This window comes from Drosophila elegans, unplaced genomic scaffold, assembly GCF_018152505.1.
Source record: "Drosophila elegans isolate 14027-0461.03 unplaced genomic scaffold, ASM1815250v1 contig_208, whole genome shotgun sequence".
In the NCBI taxonomy this organism is placed as follows: domain Eukaryota; kingdom Metazoa; phylum Arthropoda; class Insecta; order Diptera; family Drosophilidae; genus Drosophila; species Drosophila elegans.
In genome coordinates this window covers 13,355,845-13,373,857 of record NW_024545578.1, presented here as the reverse complement: position 1 = coordinate 13,373,857, position 18,013 = coordinate 13,355,845, and the positions used below count along the sequence as shown (strand labels likewise).

At 37.4% G+C, this 18,013-nt stretch overlaps 3 protein-coding genes across 4 annotated transcripts; 1 reads left to right on the top strand and 2 right to left on the bottom strand.

Moving 5' to 3' along the window:
- The first annotated feature begins 1,052 nt into the window (after positions 1-1,052).
- On the top strand, positions 1,053-2,891 carry LOC108150115 (5,10-methylenetetrahydrofolate reductase). 2 transcript variants are annotated; one of them, XM_017278080.2, is made up of 4 exons: positions 1,053-1,637; positions 2,060-2,160; positions 2,339-2,650; positions 2,706-2,891. In XM_017278080.2, the coding sequence occupies exons 1-4, from the start codon at positions 1,136-1,138 to the stop codon at positions 2,766-2,768; spliced, it is 978 nt and encodes a 325-aa protein (XP_017133569.1). In that variant the 5' UTR covers positions 1,053-1,135; the 3' UTR covers positions 2,769-2,891. The 2 variants fall into 2 exon arrangements, with proteins under 2 accessions (XP_017133569.1, XP_017133568.1); XM_017278079.2 differs by having other exon boundaries at positions 1,055-1,637; positions 2,339-2,891.
- Positions 2,892-10,215: 7,324 nt separating this feature from the next.
- On the bottom strand, positions 10,216-11,182 carry LOC108150160 (androgen-induced gene 1 protein). The gene has a single exon (XM_017278130.2). It carries the CDS (start codon positions 11,171-11,173, stop codon positions 10,490-10,492), a length of 684 nt encoding a protein of 227 aa, XP_017133619.1. The 5' UTR covers positions 11,174-11,182; the 3' UTR covers positions 10,216-10,489.
- A 720-nt stretch (positions 11,183-11,902) lies between these two features.
- Positions 11,903-13,012, bottom strand: LOC108150147 (androgen-induced gene 1 protein-like). The gene has a single exon (XM_017278114.2). The coding sequence runs from the start codon at positions 13,001-13,003 to the stop codon at positions 12,299-12,301; it is 705 nt and encodes a 234-aa protein (XP_017133603.1). The 5' UTR covers positions 13,004-13,012; the 3' UTR covers positions 11,903-12,298.
- Positions 13,013-18,013: the final 5,001 nt, after the last annotated feature.

Here is an 18,013-nt window from a genome sequence, read left to right as displayed (position 1 = left end):
CGTCACATTTATATGTGTGTCCTAAGTATTATGGACAAAAACGGAACGATTTTCCCCTAAAACAGTTTTCTGTTCCTGCTGCGCCGGAGATTTAAATATAGAACGGCCTTCCAACAAAACTAAGAACAGGTTCCGTGGTGCACCCACACACATGTTTACAGACCGAACTAATTTTAGGTCCCATCCCAAACGATCCCATCCCATACGATCCCATTCGACGGAAACATTTGAAGGTCTCCATCCAGTGCAGCTGCATGAAATCTTTAATTGGATGGCGTTGAGACCGATTGCCTCAATTTAGAGTCCACTTTCACAGGGGAATCTGAAAAGGGTTGAACGGATCCAGCCACGATTCCCACGCACCTCCTTGTCCGAACTCAGTGGATGAAGAATAAAAGCAATTATAGTGGGAAACACAGAGAAATTTAGACAACAACTGTCCTCTTTTGTTCACATTTGTACAAATTGTATTGCATTATTTTTTTGGTTGAAAACTATATTGCCAGAATATATTTTCTTTGAGTTGGAAAAAATGGAGACACATTCCTTTATTTTATTTGTTATAGAATAGACTTAACATATACATATACAAATTGGGCTCTTCCATATATATTTTGTTTTAACGTTTTTTAGGTCAGTCTGAACAGAATTGCTTGTAGCCATAACAAAGGTTTTATAACATATAGTCAGAACTAAACTGTAAGCTATTATAGAAAATATTGAAACTGTGTGACAAATGTGCATGTTAAAATAAATTGAGTTTTTTAGTTGTATTAAAATAAACCTTAAGACTTCACGATTACTTCGCAGCTTTAATGAACTGTAATGAAATACATAATATATTGCAAATATTATTTATCTTTATAAAAATAAAATACAAAAAATTTAAAACAATATTGGTATTAAAATATATATAAGTCGATCCGGGTTAAAAGCATTTATTTTGATAAATTGAACAGAAAAGGGTATTCCCATGGTAGGGTATCCCCTAAACGTATCAAGCTGTTCTCTTCTTGTTGAGAAATCTCATCTCATCTGTTTGTTGAGATAGATCGTCGATCGTTGATAACCTGGCGGGCAAACAACAGCAGCCGACAGTTTTCGTTGATCTACCAGCGCGTGAGTGTTTAAATCGATGCATGCGATTCAAGAGTCCGCTGGTGGTCCGTCGTACACATCGTACATACCCTGCGTGACCTTTGCCCCCGGCCAGAATGCTTCCACAATGGAAGAGCAACGAATTGGACCCCTAGTGGCCCAGCGGACGGCCCAAAGGCGAATCTTCTACGGCATCGAGGTGACGGCCAGCGAACCAGGAGGCAAACCCACCTGCCTGGACTTCAACCAATTCCTACCGCTGCTGCCCACTTTCGTGAGCGTTGTGTGGCTGGGCCAGCGGTACTGGGATGTGGAGCCCGTCGGCCAGGTGGAGAGCCTTCAGCTGGCCAAGCACCTGGCCACCCACATTCCCGTGCTGCCCCACCTGTCCGCCTATCGACTGCAAAGGAAGCGACTCGACCAGTTCCTGGCCCTCAACTTCAGCAGCCTGCTGGCCGTTCGCGGGGATCAGGTGCACGAGGGCCAGGAGTTCCGAATTGCTCAACCCATGGTCGAGCAATCGCGGCGCCAGCGGGGTGGTAAGCTTACTTTTAATTCAATTAATTAATAATAATATATTTGATTGTCGCTTATTCCGCCAACGAACGCCTAACGAGCGGCGCTTCATTTCGTATATATACAAATGACCCAGTTAATCGTAAACAAAAGGTTAAGTTCAGCACAAGCTTGTGTTTATAACAAACGTGACTAATTAAATCAACAACTAGTTTAGCAACGCTCGTTATTGCAAAGGCACGTTACTCCTGCCTTTATTAGTTTAAAAATTTAAACTAGGGTAAAATAAAACTCTATTTAACTAATTTAAAATTTTATTTCAAACAAGATGCAAATTAATGTGTGTTTTCTAAATCTTTGAATTGATTTAAAAATTTGTTTGACCATATTTGAGTGATTGTAATCTTTAATTATTAAATTGTAATATCCTTTTTATTTAACCCAGAAAGAATTTCAATCTGCGTTCCTGGATACCCCGAAGGTTACACTAGCTTGGGCGACGTGCCTCCGGATTCAGCTAGGAATATTAAATTCCTAAAAGCAAAAGTGAGTTACTTTTTGTCAAACATAACATAATTTAAAAAGCAATAAAAACAAGCAAATTTTAATATGTAGAGTAAAAGTTGTATACATTTCCAATTGAACAAATTTTAAACCGAATTATTATTTTATGTGTAATTATTATTATTATGCTTAGCTTCAGCGAATTTTGTTTTTATTTTAGGTAGCGGCTGGAGCGGATTGCATTATTACCCAGATATGTTACCGTCCCGAGGCCATTGTGCAGTTTGTGAGGGATTGCAGGGCCGCTGGGATCACTGTTCCAATTGTGGTGGGTCTGATGACCCACGAAACCTTCCGCACATACTCCACAATAGAGCGCATTGTGGGTGTCCATCTGCCGAACGAGTTGCGAGAGGAGCTCAATCAGCTGCGGAGTCATCACAACTCAACTACGAAATCTGAGCCGAATCGGATTAGCCGGTATTTTGTGAGCCTGACTGTCCGAATTATTCGCCATATCCTGGATGCAAATGTGGGTATTTGGGGCTTCCACTTCTTCACACTTAATCATTTCAAACCTGTCAAAGCGGTGCTTCAAGAACTTCGGGAACTGGATCTACTTTAGGTTTCTGATCTGGAGGGAAAACTAACTGAAGCATAGAATAATTACAAATTTTAGTTTCATCATCAATGCACTGAAAAATGTAGAACTTTTTTTATTGTATTATAATTCCTTTATCCTTTTGATGCATATTAAAGTCCTAATTCCCAAATTTGATTTGCGCTGTCGCTTTATACATTTCGCTAAATTGGGTTTGATTCGCATGTCGTTCAGAATTCTATACTTTTGAATAAACAGAAATAGAGGGTGACTTGGTGTGGTATTTATGAGAATCCCTGCAGTTTCCAGCTCCAAAAAGTGCGTGCAACCCCTTTTGCTTGACCATTGATGGGCTGCAGTCGAACAAAAACCTATGATGTGACTGACATGCCTAATGGCCGGGCTTCAAAGTCTGCAGCTGGCCAAAAAGCGGAGTGTGATGAATGGATTTTGGAACCCTTTGCCCGTCCTTTGCATATGCGAATTTAGCAGCTCCGGTGCGTCATCAACGTCAGTCACTGTCACAGGCACTTCAAATCAGAGACCAAGAAATGCGTAGATATGTGATGATGGTTCTCGTCCGGAATAATAGAACTGTTGCGTCATCGCACCTTCCTTCGAGACTTGCCATCAGAGGGTTAACGCCCCTCATGCCCCTGCCCCTGCCCATGCCCATACAATGAGGCATTGAAAGGACCTTTGACAAAAACAGCATTTGACATTTGTAACTTGCGGTTGATCGGCCATGGAGATGGCATAAGTGCCGGTTTCTACACGTCAAGAAAAATTGTATATAATATCGATCATGATCGAAAAATATTCCAATTAGAATTACTTTTCACATGGTCAATATAACACAGGGTATGTATTTTATTCAATAAAAGCAGTAAATCACATCGAATACTTAGAAAAAGAATTTAGATACACTTATTACTTATTGATTATAAAAAATAATTTTGTTTATGCTGTAAGAGTATTAAGTCTAAGAAGGATTCCAGGATTAAATAGTACAGAAACATATTTTTTCAATCAATCATTTTGATTATATGGCGGCACTGATTTATTAACATCTTTTTAATAAGATGTATGGTTTTTAACAGTCATATTTTTCTGTGTGCATTTCCAAGGGGTTGACTTTCACCACGGGCCCCCAGATGACACAGATGACACAGATGGAATCGGGGCTAAAAGGTTTTGCTGCCACCGCTTCAAATCCGACGCCTGCTTCTTATTTTCGCTTATTTTCACAGCTGTCGCCAGGGCCTGAAAAATGATTTGCGAATGCGAAATTCCTTCCTTTTCTTCCGGCACTCGGTTGAGTTTGTTTTCACGCAGAGGTTGGGGTGGCTTGCAACTCCGCTCTGCAATTATTTATCGGCAATTAAGCTAAACAAATGACGCCGTTAGAATGGACATTGCGCACATTGCGCATACGCCATGTCTGTCTGTCAACATAACTCTTGGGATTTTCGGTTTGTTTTGTCGGCTTTGTGTGGAATTCAAACTTTAAATTTTGTGAGTGCCTTAAAAAGCTAACCAAAGAAAGTTTGAAAAGGTCTTACTATTTCAAACTGCGTTTAAAAATTACATTTTGAATAATATTTTATTTTTTTATACGTGGATATTGCTGCTTATACTTTAGAATCAAAAGAACGTATAATTTAAATAATTTTAAAAGAGGGAAAGAAAAAATTTACAAAACAAAATTTAAAAATTTGATCGTCACGCTTCTTTGCCGCAGTCGCAGTCGGCAGAAGCAGAGGCAGAAGCTGCGATCAGCTGGCAGATCACAGCTGAATTGCTCTTTTTTTCCCTCTCTCATCGCTCTTCTCTTTAATGAATTATTTTCTCTTCTTACATCTCAAGAGCGGTGAAAAACTTTTAAGAGTAGATTGAGTAGCACACGACTAAAGAGAGCCCCAAAGTGAGTGACTGAAAGAGCAGCTAAAAGTGATCATGTATATCACTCAAGAGAACATAGCACATTGAATTTTTAAAGTTTATTAAACATATTAAAGAACTTTTCATATGTTCGGTCGGGTGTTTTTTAAAAAGACAAAAAATGTTTTAAAGGAATTTTGTCTTTCAAAGTTGAGGAGAGAAAAGAAGTTTTATATGACTTAGTTTAGTTTTTGTACAGATTTGTTGAGCTCTGTGAAATTAAGAGCAATTGCGATCTCTTGAGTGATCGCGGAATCAAGAGTAAAGTTGCTTAAGAGAGTTTGAGTACGGGGAGAATAAGGGAGACAGCACGACTTAATCTCTTTTTCACATTGTGAGCACTCAAGAGAGATTAAGAGATTAGGAAACTTTGAAAAATTGGTAAACTATAAGTTATTTTGAATGTAAATAAAATTTGTATTTATTTAAATGTCGTTGTTCTTTTTGCTTGCAATTTATGATTTACCATTTATTTATTTTCAAAAGAACTGCCTTAGGAGAACAACTATCAAAACAATTTTGATTCCTTATTTTATTTAATCCTTAAAAGAAATTATATTATTTATTAATTATAATTATTTTAAATAAACCCAAAAACCCTCTAAAATTACAAAAAACTATGAGAACCTTAACTTTAACTTAGTGAGTAACATTTTGCTATCTGTCCTTCTCGCTTATTAACCACATTTATCTGGGATCATCGATAGAGTGAAAATAAAATATTTATATACTAAACGCTAGTTTTTCACTGCAACAACAGCAGTGGCAACATTGCTAATTTGCGACCTGCCCCACCGCAATTTGCATACACCGCGTGCGTGCTCGTGTGCGCACTAAATTCGCATTCGTAGATACAGATACAGATACACTTAAAGATACATGAACTGAACGCGTGCAAAGGCGAAATTGGACAAAGCTCATTCGAAATTTCCGACAAATTGTAACAATTTTTGTGATTTAATTGCAGCAAGACCGAAATAGGAAAAGTGACACCATACACGAACGCAAAGTAGTGAGAGTGAGTCTCTGAAATAATGGATTTATCTTTCAAGTTAACATCTGTTGCCATGCGGATAGTTTATTTCTTACTTAATACAGTGACCTTGATTGGAAGGTTTTTAAGCTTATATAAATATAATATAAAGATTATTTATTATTTCATTACAAATCTGTTGTTAAACTAAACTTGTTCAATTGAACACCAAAAAACAACGAATACATAAACACATTACAAATCTTAACCAGATAGATACATAAGTATTTATATTTACGAACATGTGTACCGACACTTGCCCGGCACAAAAGTATGGAGATTCTGTTGGTAATATTTACCTTCTGGGGAACGAATACACGCACACATGTTCCGTTTGGTGGTATAATTTATGGCCTGACTCGAGAGCGATCAAAAATAAAATGATTATTTTCAGAAGGAAGCAACAGAAATAATAAAATCGAAGCGCTACGCAAATTATAAACAAACGTCAACGAAGAGTCCGCTACGAAAACATCAACAAGCTACGTAAGCAGCCCCAACTAGATTCTATTTATTATACCAATTATAACACACCCTGGAACAGAAAAAAAGGTCATTCTTACATCAACCAACCAAAACATATTTCCTTACTTTCTTCACATTTTTTTTATAAATAAGCTGAGAATTTATATTTACTTAGACACTTTAGAAAAAAAAAAGCCAAAGCCATCTTGAAAAAATGTAGCCAAAAAGAAAGGAAATTTTCGAATTTAAAATGGCTTTTTATAATGAACATTTAGTTTTTGTAAAATCTTTTCTGGAGGTCTCATCTAGCCCGATATACCCCGATGTACATTTATTAAAAGACCCAGAGCCCGAATGCAGTGTTGTCTTTTGATCTTTTTTTTCAGTACGGTTCTGTTGCATTTCTCAGATACTCAGATACTCGTGTGTGCACACCAGCACCAGGGTAGAGGTAGAAGTAGAGTGTGTGTGGCCTGTCAGAGGCAGAACTTGTAGAAAAGATGCGGCAAGTGAAGGACGGAAAAATTGGCAAACATATGTAGACCGCAGGCGGCAGGCCAAATCGGAAGCTGCATTGAAATCGAAATGAGTAAGGAGGAAATCTCGACCGAACTGAAAAATCGTAAATTGAATTTGGCATTCGGATCGTCCATTAGCTTCTCACACAATCTTTGACGCAATTCGCACCCGTATGGCCATATAGCTTTCGCTTTGAGTTAAGTCTTCAGACTGATTTGCAGCAAGTACAGCTGTTTGAACAAAAGAATAATTTATTCATTTTGCAGAAACCCAACATTGTTCCTAACAGGTAATAGTTACACTTTTATATTTTCCCAATCATTAACGACATTTATTTGTCTTGTATAAGCTTGTCTTGTATAAGCTTATCCAATCAACATGGTCTTATAAATCTCAAAAAACAACTTAACAATTGTTTGCTAATAGATGATTATATCAATTATAATAATAAATGCTTAATATACTATCATCGTTGTTAGTTTTGCTTGGCATAGTATTTATTTTTTCGTTTTCGTCTTATAAGTCATGAACCTTTTTTGTTCTGTTACAAAATGTACATGTGTCATATTTAAAACATTTTAAATAATGTATTGTATACAGTATAAAGCGTATTGAACAATGTATATTACATATGATATTTTGTATTTTAAAAAGGGAAACTGCAAGCGAAAAACTACCGCTCGATGTTCAATGTCGCAATGGGAATCGCCCATTATAACAATTTAATTTTATTTCATTTTGCCGCCTTTGCGCTTTTACGTAAGTCTCACGATTTACACAAACATTAAGAGGTGAATTATAGAGATGTTACAAAAATCGTATATTGCCTAGTGAAATATTAAGTTGTTATTTATAAACGACCCAATTGTTTTAAATAATATCATAAATAGGCAACCAAAATTTAAAACACTTATCTATTAAAATTCAAGCAAACAATACTTCCATTTTGTAAATATTTTATATTTAACAGGCTTGAAAAGCTTTTTCTGCCTAAAACATTGAAATGGGTTTAAATTTGAACTTACTCACATCTCTAGGAGCATCAGAAAGGGGATAAGTTGGGTGGTGAAGGGGCAAACGACATTTTCGCCGCCTGTTTGCCTGCAATTACACGGCCAACAGCTAACTGCAAATAGCGCTAGAGAAAAATACAAAAAAGGCAGCAACAAAAGCTAAAATAAAATCGCGCCAGACAAGCTGACGGCAGCGTGTGATTTTGTACCCGCTGCGGTTGAACTACCAAGCATAGGCGTCGCAATTGGGGCTAACAAAAAATAGTATTATTATTAATAAAAAATTAAAGCAAAAAAATGTAGTACAGCTAAATTTTTTCTAAATAATTAATTTAACTTTGCTTGTAATGAAAACACAAATGTTGAGATCGATGCAATGTACGTGCGCCCATGATGGCATGAAATGGATAAGTGTAACAAAGAAAACATACAACATGATTTTAAAACTAACAAATGCCCTTTAAAAAACTTTACTGTATTGATGGAATTTGCTGACTTGCTAACATTATTTAGGGATATATGTACATATAGTTTAATTATTTTAGCAAATACAGTTTGGGCTTTAGAATCAAACTTTTAACAATGTAACAAAAATATAAAATTATTAAACTCTATATATAAAATTTTGTGTAATAAATATATATGCATATAGTAATATTACATTTTAGGGTATTTTGTCATCGGTCTGGTTAAAAAGAAAACCCTGGACAGAGCGATCAGATCGAGATCCATGCAGTTTCAGTCCAGATCGTGGCACTTTTCACAACATCGCATGATTGATGATTAGTCACCAACCGGTTTCTCGATTGTCCGTCGCCCAGCAACAGCACGCGAGTTGAAGGTTCGACTTGGACGGATAATTATCGAAGCCACAATATCGACCAGGCCAGAAAGTACTGTTAGTCACCATTGCCGTCGGCGATTTTATATTGAAGACCGACTGGCTACTGTCTACAGTCCAATGGTTGCTAATATTGAAATTAAAACTTGAATTTAAAATTAGGACTGAATTAATACATCTCTGTGGCCTAAGGTAAACATTTCTCAGATATTTGTCATTAATAACATTTATTTTAATAGCTTAAATATAAGGCTAAAAGAGCATTCCTTGTCCCATTGGATTTGTTATTGATTTCGTTGACAAAAAAGGGAACTTAATGCCAGCTTGGTTTTTGGGATCGGGAACATTTCAAAGAAAAAAAGAAATGAAATTGATTCATTTGAAATATAAATGCATGCATGATTATCACATATTTGAGGCGCCCACGTCACTGTAATTATGGGTGATGTCTGGATAGTTTTTACCGATCCTTCCGGACATGCGCCTCTACGAGGAGCGCTGATTTTGTGTTTCTTTGACGTAGCCGCCAATATCTTAACCGCACGTGTCGACGATCGATTTTCAATTATACGTCATGGCCTATCGATGACGATATTGGGGCGACGTGTCTTATTACAGTACGACCTACGTGACCTCTGAACCTACGTGTGGCTTATCCACGATCAAGTTAACAATTTTTAAGTTCTACCCCATTCAATTAACTTTAACGCAAGTTTTGGATTCAATAGCAGCACCCATAACGCATTACCAATTCGTATATTTTATATTCTTAACTTATGTAGCAAACTTGAATAAGTGTAGCGTTTTTGTAAATTTAACGGCACGATATAAGTAATTAAACAATTGCCGGCCAATTGATACATTCATTCACTAATTAGGCTAAATTGCAGTAACACAACGCACGCGAATGGAATAGGACACGGAGAAATGTTATTAAAATAAAAATTAAATTCAATTAAACAAAAAACCTGTAGAATATGGCAATTACATGACGAAAAAGTTAATGCTTGCTACATTTCATGTATTTAATTTAATATTTAGAAAAGAATTTATAATTATTTAAAACCATGATGTGTAGAGTGAAAGGAAATATTCGTTAAAAAGTATGTTACAGTTAAAAAAAATCGTAGAAAAGACAGAATTTCCTGGAACAAAGACCAATAAAAAAGGCTTAAAGTATAAATTTGGTTGTTCTTAATACAAATCTGATCAAAATTACATTAAACACAATACGATTCAATTTGTGTTTAAAGAACATTTTAAGGAAATTCCTAATTTCTGTTTAATGACGGTTAAACAAATAATGTCTACATTATTTTCACACACTTTCCACTTTCTTGGCACCACCTTAAAACACATTTTGTCTCCTTTGTTGTTAGCAGGGGCTGCCGTTGACCTTCGGTGATATGCCCCAATGATCTTCAAACGTGCTGTTCCACAGAATTTATCAAACAATTCAACAGCTGTTCGCGTGTGCTAATCGAAATTTAACAGCTTGTCAACAATCCGGCTTCTGTTCAGCTCCAGATGATTTTAAGGTTTATAACCTTTTCCAAAAAGCGTTGGTTAAATAAACTGGGTTCTCTGTATTCCAAAGCAGTGCAAACTAATTTAAATTAACTACGAAGCAAAGCCTTATTGCAAAGTCCACCCAAATTTTCTGTAAATACCTTCCAATACCACCTATTTTTCTCACGCTCATTTAATTTTAAATTACGTCTACTCAAAATATTTGTGTTGATAAAGCCTTATTAAGTTGAAGCTGCATTATTTTTTTAAAAATTTCACAATTATGTATGCTGTTATATAAACATAAATAATTTTTTGTTAAGCGGCGAGATTAAGGCTAGCATAAAGATGTTTAAATGGACTTATGATATTAATAATAATAAAGCAACTCTATTTGCTACCATATTCTATCCAATTGTAGGTGATGATTATGAGGCCGGAAAATGCCTTCAATTGCCGGTGGTTTGCACCCAAAGAACTCGGTTGACGTGCTCGCCAATTAGATAGTAAACGAAGGCGACGACGATGATCAGAGCGAAGTAGAGGACGCGGATATACCAGTCGATGTCCCCCAGGAAGGGATAAACCCAGATGCCGGTCCTGAACCAGAAGTAGTTAGACCATACCAGGTATCCGGCCATGAAGGCAGCCAATCCAACGAATCCCCGACTGCGATCCGGATATCTATGGCGAGTGCTGACAAACTCGACGAGGGCGTAGACCACGATGTAGGAGTGCAGTACGTGGTTCAGCCATTCCGGGTAGATTGAGTCCAGCAGATCCGGATATATCGCATTTCGATCGATTGCATAAAGCGACCAAAAGGTCAGACTCGCAGTGAGGGCCAGTGGGACGACAAAGGTGGCCAATATGTAGTCACGCAGGTTCCGCAGGGATGGCAGCCGCCAGAGGTCGTAGGTCAGCGCAAGGGCATAGTAACCACACTGCACCAGGCCACCCAGAAAGCTTATGTACTTAAACATGCCCCACAGCGGTGGCTCCAGGCGCAGGGTCACCGCCAACTCTGGCAACTGCGCGTATCGGTAGTCATGGTGAACGGCGTTGGCCAGGTTAACGGCGGCGAACAGGTGGAACAGCAGACGAGCGCCGTTCGCCCAGCTGCATCGGTCCATTTCCGAACGGATACTAATGTCTCCGCCGATCTGTCATGCGGCTGTGGTAATCAGCTTTGAAATCAATCAGTGGCGGTTCGCAGTTTGAAATGGCTTATATTCAGTTATAAAAAAAAACATATCATATTAAAAATAATCATCTTGTTTTAAAAGTTATCCGATTTTAATAAATCAATTTAAGCCCGAAAAATGACAGCTCCTTAGTCGGTATATTTTATATTCAATATAAACATTAATTTAGCTATTTGTCAATTATGTATGCAGTAAAAAAAAACAAAGAAATGAATTGTTTTGAGTGCGACACGATTTTAAAAACCTCAAAAGAACTGGATGACAGGAGATGGGCTATTACCCATCTGCCTCTGCAGCAAACAATAGAAAACAGTCCCTTTTTCTTGAATGAGTGTAGACTGTTGGTGCTCACTTTCGAGATATTAGCACAAGTCCTGAATTTTTCGGAATGCAGAGATCATGTTCTGGCCAAACCGGAACCTCCCGCTGAAAGGATTGAGTAAAACAATGGCTGAGTTTTCCAAAATCAGCTGACAGCTGAAATTTCCGCACGTGACTATAATAAATATAAAAATTGTGATATGAATAAGTTAGGTTTCAGATGGATTCTTCTCTTTTACAGCTGGTTTTTCGATGATCAGAGATTTTGTGAACCAAAATAAGGAGCACAGTTCGATTTCCGTTTCCCACTGACTTTCATAAATAGGATGACTTTGATTGTGATGGGCGACTGTCTTTTATTTTATTATAGACCCGAGACTCTGGTAATTTTATTTATGATATTTATTGCTAAAGAACAACTGTCGAATATGAATCTAAAACAGTGTACAAAATGTTTATGAATAGTTTTTAAATTCTTGCTAGACTATTTTAGAAAGACAGACAATTTTAGGGATATTTTATTTAAAAATAAAGAATAAAAACAGGACCATCACAACAATTAGTAAGGGTGTCTTTCTAACGCCTTAAAATGCAATTTAAAATGAGTTCATTGTTAAAAATCGATGTTAAGCCTAGCATGCAGATGTAAAAATGGGACTATTGCTGATTTTCACTTACAGAGATACAAATATTGAATTATATTCTATCCAATTATAAGGCCGGAAAATGCTTTCAATCGCTGCCACTCCACTTGTGATCACCGGTGGTTCGCACCCAAAGGACTCGGTTAACGTGCTCGCCAACCAGATAGTAAACAAATCCGAGAACCATAATCAAGGCGAAGAAGAGGACGCGGAGGTACCAGTCGATGCCCCCCAGAAAGGGATACACCCAGATGCCTGTCCTGAACCAGATGTAGTGAATCCACACCAGGTATCCGGCCATGAAGGCGGCCAGTCCGGCGAATCCCCGACTGCGTTCCGGATATCTGTGGCGAGTGCTGCCCAACTCGGCGAGGGCGTAGACCACGACGAAGGTGTGCGTGGCGTGGTTCAGCCATCTCGGGTAGATTAAGTCCAGCAGATCCGGATAAACCGCATTTCGGTCGATCGCGTACAGTGTCCAAAAGGTCAGACTCACAGTGAGGGCCAGCGGGACGACAAAGGTGGCCAATATGTAGTCGCGCAGGTTCCTCAGAGATCGCACCCGAAAGAGGTCGTAGGTCAGCGCCAGGGCATAGTAACCACACTGCACCAGGCCACCCAGAAAGGTGATGTACTTGAATTTGCCCCACAGCGGTGGCTCCAGGCGCAGGGTCACCGCCAATTTTGGCAACTGCGCGTATCGGTAGTCGTAGTATACGGCGTAGCCCAGGTGACCAGCGGCGGACAGGTGGAGCAGCAGACGAGCCCCGTTCGACCAGCTGCGTAGCTCCATTTCCGCACGGAAACTAATGCCTCCGCCGATCTGTCACGCGGCTATGGTAATTAGGTTTGAAATCAATTCATTGCGGGTAAAGAAGCGGCTACCGAAACGCTTTCGTTGGCAATGGTTATATTCAGTGATGGAAAACATATTATATTTGCTACCTAGCTAGGTTCTGAGTGGAACTGGTTAAACAAAATTGGACTTTATCATAATATCTTAGAAGTAATCCGATTTCAATGAATCAATTTAGGATCGAAAGACATCGGGTTCTTAGTCTGACATGGAAGATACAAGTTTTTTTCCGGTATATATTTTTTAAGTCATTTGTTATCTATCGACATACCAAAATTTTTTTAAATCGAACAATAAATTCTGAAGTTATAAAGAAACAAAATTAAATGTGTTCAAAGCTAGCAGACACATATACTTCACCGCCAGATGGCGCCCCATCTCAATTGTTTCCAGCTTTATAGAATTGCAAATGGCTCCTTTGCAACAACTTAAGCTATAGTACAAGATTTTTAAGAAATTTAATATCTACTAACAAACATTTAAAAACCACACATGTTTTTATTAAATTTTATTAAGAATGCTATGTCTAAAAACCAGCCTTCAACTAATATGTTTTATTCCTCAGAAACTGCACCTAAAATTTGCAATAGTTTGTTTTTGGCTAAACTTAATGTATCAATTTCATTGTTAGTTTAATTATTGACCCAACGGAGAACTAAAAGATTCTTATTGAAAATATTGGTTTTGCAAAGAAAATAACAGGGATGCGACCCTACAAACAGCAGATTCGGGCGGCCAGAGCTACTCCAATTTCAGAACCAGATGTTGCGATGGAAAGGGAAGGTCCACAAACCGCAGGCGATCAAATGGATGTGTGTTCCGTAAATATTTGTTTGTTTTCCTTTGTCGGCGCTGCAGATCTCAGTGATAATTAGCCAGGCTCATCACCACCATATGTCCAAGGTAGACATTTCCCTGAATAGTTATATTACCTTTTGCTTAATTCGATTCGGCCATCTGACGGCCATTGATGATGTTTCCAGTTTAGTAAATATAATGAAATGAAACAAAATATAAATAATTATACCGCCAAAATCTATCTGGATCTTTTGAGCTTACTAGGATTTTATTATATACATTTTGTATTATAATTTGATGTATCCAGCACACTTTTTGATAAAATCTTTGCCTAACATAAGTCGACATACGTTTGATTAGTAAGTCTTTGCCGTACGAATTCGAATCATAATGATAAATGGGCCACTATAACTATTTATAAATTCAATTTTAGCGTCTGTCAAGAGCGATAACAAAGTGGAGTTAAAAACGAAAGGAGTCGCGAAAATCAATGCCATGACGTCTTATGTCTGCGAAATATATGTATCGGTCTAGGTCGATGTATGCCCATGTAATTATGATCTGCACAGCACCGATTAATTGGAGCAATGTTGTTAATTTTTAAAAGCCGCCGTCGGACACGTTTCGCTACGGTCATTGCGACAGAGATATTCAAATAAAGGTAGACGAATCCGGTCGATAATTTCGCACTTGTAATGGGGGAATACAATATTTGACAATCAAACATTTCAATTTCTATGTGGCGCGTGGTTTCAGGTGGGTTCGCACATATTTAAACTGTGGAGGAGTGCAATTACACTTAAAAAAAACCTCTTGAGCTTTTGCAAAGAGTTGAGTTAATTGCGTAAGAGAACGGAGTCTTTGTGAGCCGCTAAATGAGCCAAACAAGCTTCACTCAAGAGAGCTATGGGGTAAATGGGAAATTAGGAACTCTCCTCAAGTAACTAATAAGATGAAGTTAGGGTTTAAGAATACATTTTTTTGGAAAAATGTATTATGTCGGAATTTTCAATAAATATATATTCATAAATATAAAATCAAAGGCAAATCACTCAAAATTATTCTTAAAATAACAGGTTCTTTTTGTTTGTGCCTTGTAATGTTTTTCTTTAACCAAGAGTTTTATGATTAAGTTAATTATTTCCTAAAAATAGGTAAATAACAAAATTACAGTCTTAATCGTAAAAAAAGGTATTTCCTTCAAGCATGTTATTTTTGATTAGAATATATTATATATTGATTAGAATAATTATTATTTTAAACAACGTTGTAAAAGAAGAATTTTAGACTCTATTATGCAATTAGTTATTATCAAATGTGATCCAGGATACTAATTAAAAGCATTACATGCGACACCCCAACAATATGCCACATCAAGTGAAATTTTCAAAACCACCCAAAAACTGCCGCATTATGTATTACCCTTTTTCATTTTGAGCAACAAATTCTAGGACACCATTTTACCCTTTCCACTTTACTGGTTAAGAATTTTCTCTAATGACTTAAACGCGGTAACCACGAAAACATTTTCAGCGCATATGGTCCTGTTGTTCACCTTCTCGACATCGCCGCCAGAGCTAAAGTAAAACCGCGACGCCCCATAACATCGCAACCCAATTTTGCATCCCCCTCGACACTTAAAGGTAAAGAGTCGCATTTTTGCGCAAATTTTACCCGAAAACCGCAAGTAGAAAACTCATTAAGCGCAAAGCGTTTGGCGGCAAAGTAGGCTGGGAAATGGTAGGATTGGTAATGCCATCGGAAGTGGAATCACCTTTGTTCTACCCATTTGTACGAACTCATACTTTCGGAGGTTGAAACTTTAAAGTTGAGGTGGATAGTATGAGAGAATTCTTATGTCAACAATGTATAAGATGTATTCTAGTTTCTTAAAACATTTCATTGGATAAAACATCAGAAAACCATTTGTTTGAAAATATATAAAATAAGCTAAGCACTTTAATCTAAAAACAATCACTACAAAATTAAATGCCATAAAGAAAAAGTAGTTTGTTTCCAAAAAGAAACTATTTTATAACCTTCAAAGTCGTAATTTTAATATGTAGAATAAGTTAATTTTATGTTTGAAATTTACCTGAACTTTTTCATCGCAAGTCTTTTAGGCATCTCCTTTTAACCTGTCCCATTTTTTGGAACTCTGATCACGATTTTTGTTGTGTGTATTTGGCAAATTTGTGTCTTTTATAATATTTGGATTGTGTGAACCTGTGTTTGCTCTTCAGTTGTGTGATGTTGGGTTTTGATTGGGAGTGGGGAATGCTTCCAAGATGATGGGATTTGCGGACTACATAGACACGTGCGTTGCCAAATAAATCCGGCGTAAGCCCCTTTTCCTTGTTTCTTTATTTTTCAAGCGAGCTGGCCCTATCCCTTTTTAAGCTTGCATACTTACTTTTCGGTCTGAAATATTTGAATTTTGTTTTTCTTTTTTTTTTGCCCCCCTTTGCATATGTCACCTAATTTCGCAGTCAGGATACATGCAAATTGTGTGCATACATAAGTTGACGCAAGTAAGTCTTTAATATTCAATAGGCTTTTAGTTTTCTATATGCTAAGATTAAGAGATACAAAAATTTTAAAAACCAAATAATTATTTTACTACAACAATGGGGACATGAAAATAGGCTGATATAATTTTTAATTTTTAGCACGTTTTCTAATATAAAAAAACAGTATTTTTAAACTGAAACTTTAATTTTACTTTACTCGCCTTAGTCATTTCACGACAATCCGATGATGCCAGCGAAATTGGCATCCAGTTTAAATTACCAACTAACTCGGAACTAAAACTCATCGCCGTCCAAGGAGCTTTCCAGTAGCTCTCAAGGACCTGGCCAAGAAGCAGCTGCAGGATGTAGCTTGCAAAGGTCAGTGCAAGGACAAACATCTAGCGAGATGCACAAAAATCCAGCATTCCTATTAAAATCGATATTTAGTACCACACGCAGGGATGCCAAAAACAAAAAGGGAAAAGTGCAAAAGTGCAAAAGTAAGAAAAACTCGACTAAAGGGCAAGTACAAAAGGATGTTTATCATTTTAGCTATTTCTTAGCTTTTTATATCAACTAACCTCCTAACTTGTGACTTACTCCAGTAACTCTAGAAATCTAAATGGTAAGCCAATTTCATGCATATTATTAAAGGAGAGCTTGAGTTAAGAATCTTAAGGCTTATGATTTTATTGAATTATCCTGGAGAATTTAGGAAAAGTTGTTTCTTTTTCCATAAAGACATTCTACAATTTTCGCCAGCTTTTTGGCAACACTGGTCCGAAGTCAGCGAATGGGACGCGGTAAGAGTATTTGCATTAAATTATGCGACGAGCTGCGGAAATGTTTGGCATCAAATGAAGAGGGACTGGGAAAACGGGGGGGCGGGGGCGGGCAGATGGGGGAAAAATCCGAGATGAAGGCAGTGCTGCGCACCGTTAAGTGCGGCGGAAGCAATTTCACTCTTCAGTACAAGGAAAACCGAAAAAGGGAAACACAAGCAAAGCAGCCACGACATCGCAGAAACAAAACAAAAATGTAATAGAAATCCTTCAAACATCTGCGAACCGCTCACTTCACTTTGCTGTAAGAACACCCCCACAAAAAAAAGAAGAAAACCAGCATCCTTTGGTCCTGTATTTAAATACATAGGTAAGCACGTGTGTGTGCTCGCATTTGTAATTGTTTCCTTTTTTGCTTTACGAGTTTTTCATGTCTCGCACAATGTGTCACCACCCATCCCCCAACCCATCCATCTTTTCACTAAAAAAAATACATTTTCCCTTTAAATTCAAAAATTATTATTGCCTTTTGTCTATTAAAGTCAACTGTAACACATTGTGTGGTCTTCAAAAAAGAGGCTCTACGTTTAGATATCTTTCTTTTTGATTATTTTCGAAATATTTATCTTTAGTTAGTTATAGCACTACAATTTGTGGCCTCTTTTAAAGACCCTTATTATTTTTATTTGACTAATAATAACATGAGTTCGTAAGTGAAGAAAACAATTTTTTTTCAGTGTGGTACATCTGGCAAAAGCCGCCCACCACTGCACTTTAATCACCGTCATTAAGGCGGCAGGTTGGGCGCAATTTTCGTATTCATTCCATTTTACCCCACCGTTTTCCAGCTTTCGGTA

Coding starts and splice junctions, on each gene's coding strand:
- LOC108150115 (XM_017278079.2), top strand. CDS start 1,136: ATGCATGCGATTCAAGAGTCCGCTGGTGGTCCGTCGTACACATCGTAC. Junction 1,638..2,059: donor ATCGCGGCGCCAGCGGGGTG/GTAAGCTTACTT, acceptor TATTTAACCCAG/AAAGAATTTCAATCTGCGTT. Junction 2,161..2,338: donor TTAAATTCCTAAAAGCAAAA/GTGAGTTACTTT, acceptor TTTTTATTTTAG/GTAGCGGCTGGAGCGGATTG.
- LOC108150160 (XM_017278130.2), bottom strand. CDS start 11,173: ATGGACCGATGCAGCTGGGCGAACGGCGCTCGTCTGCTGTTCCACCTG.
- LOC108150147 (XM_017278114.2), bottom strand. CDS start 13,003: ATGGAGCTACGCAGCTGGTCGAACGGGGCTCGTCTGCTGCTCCACCTG.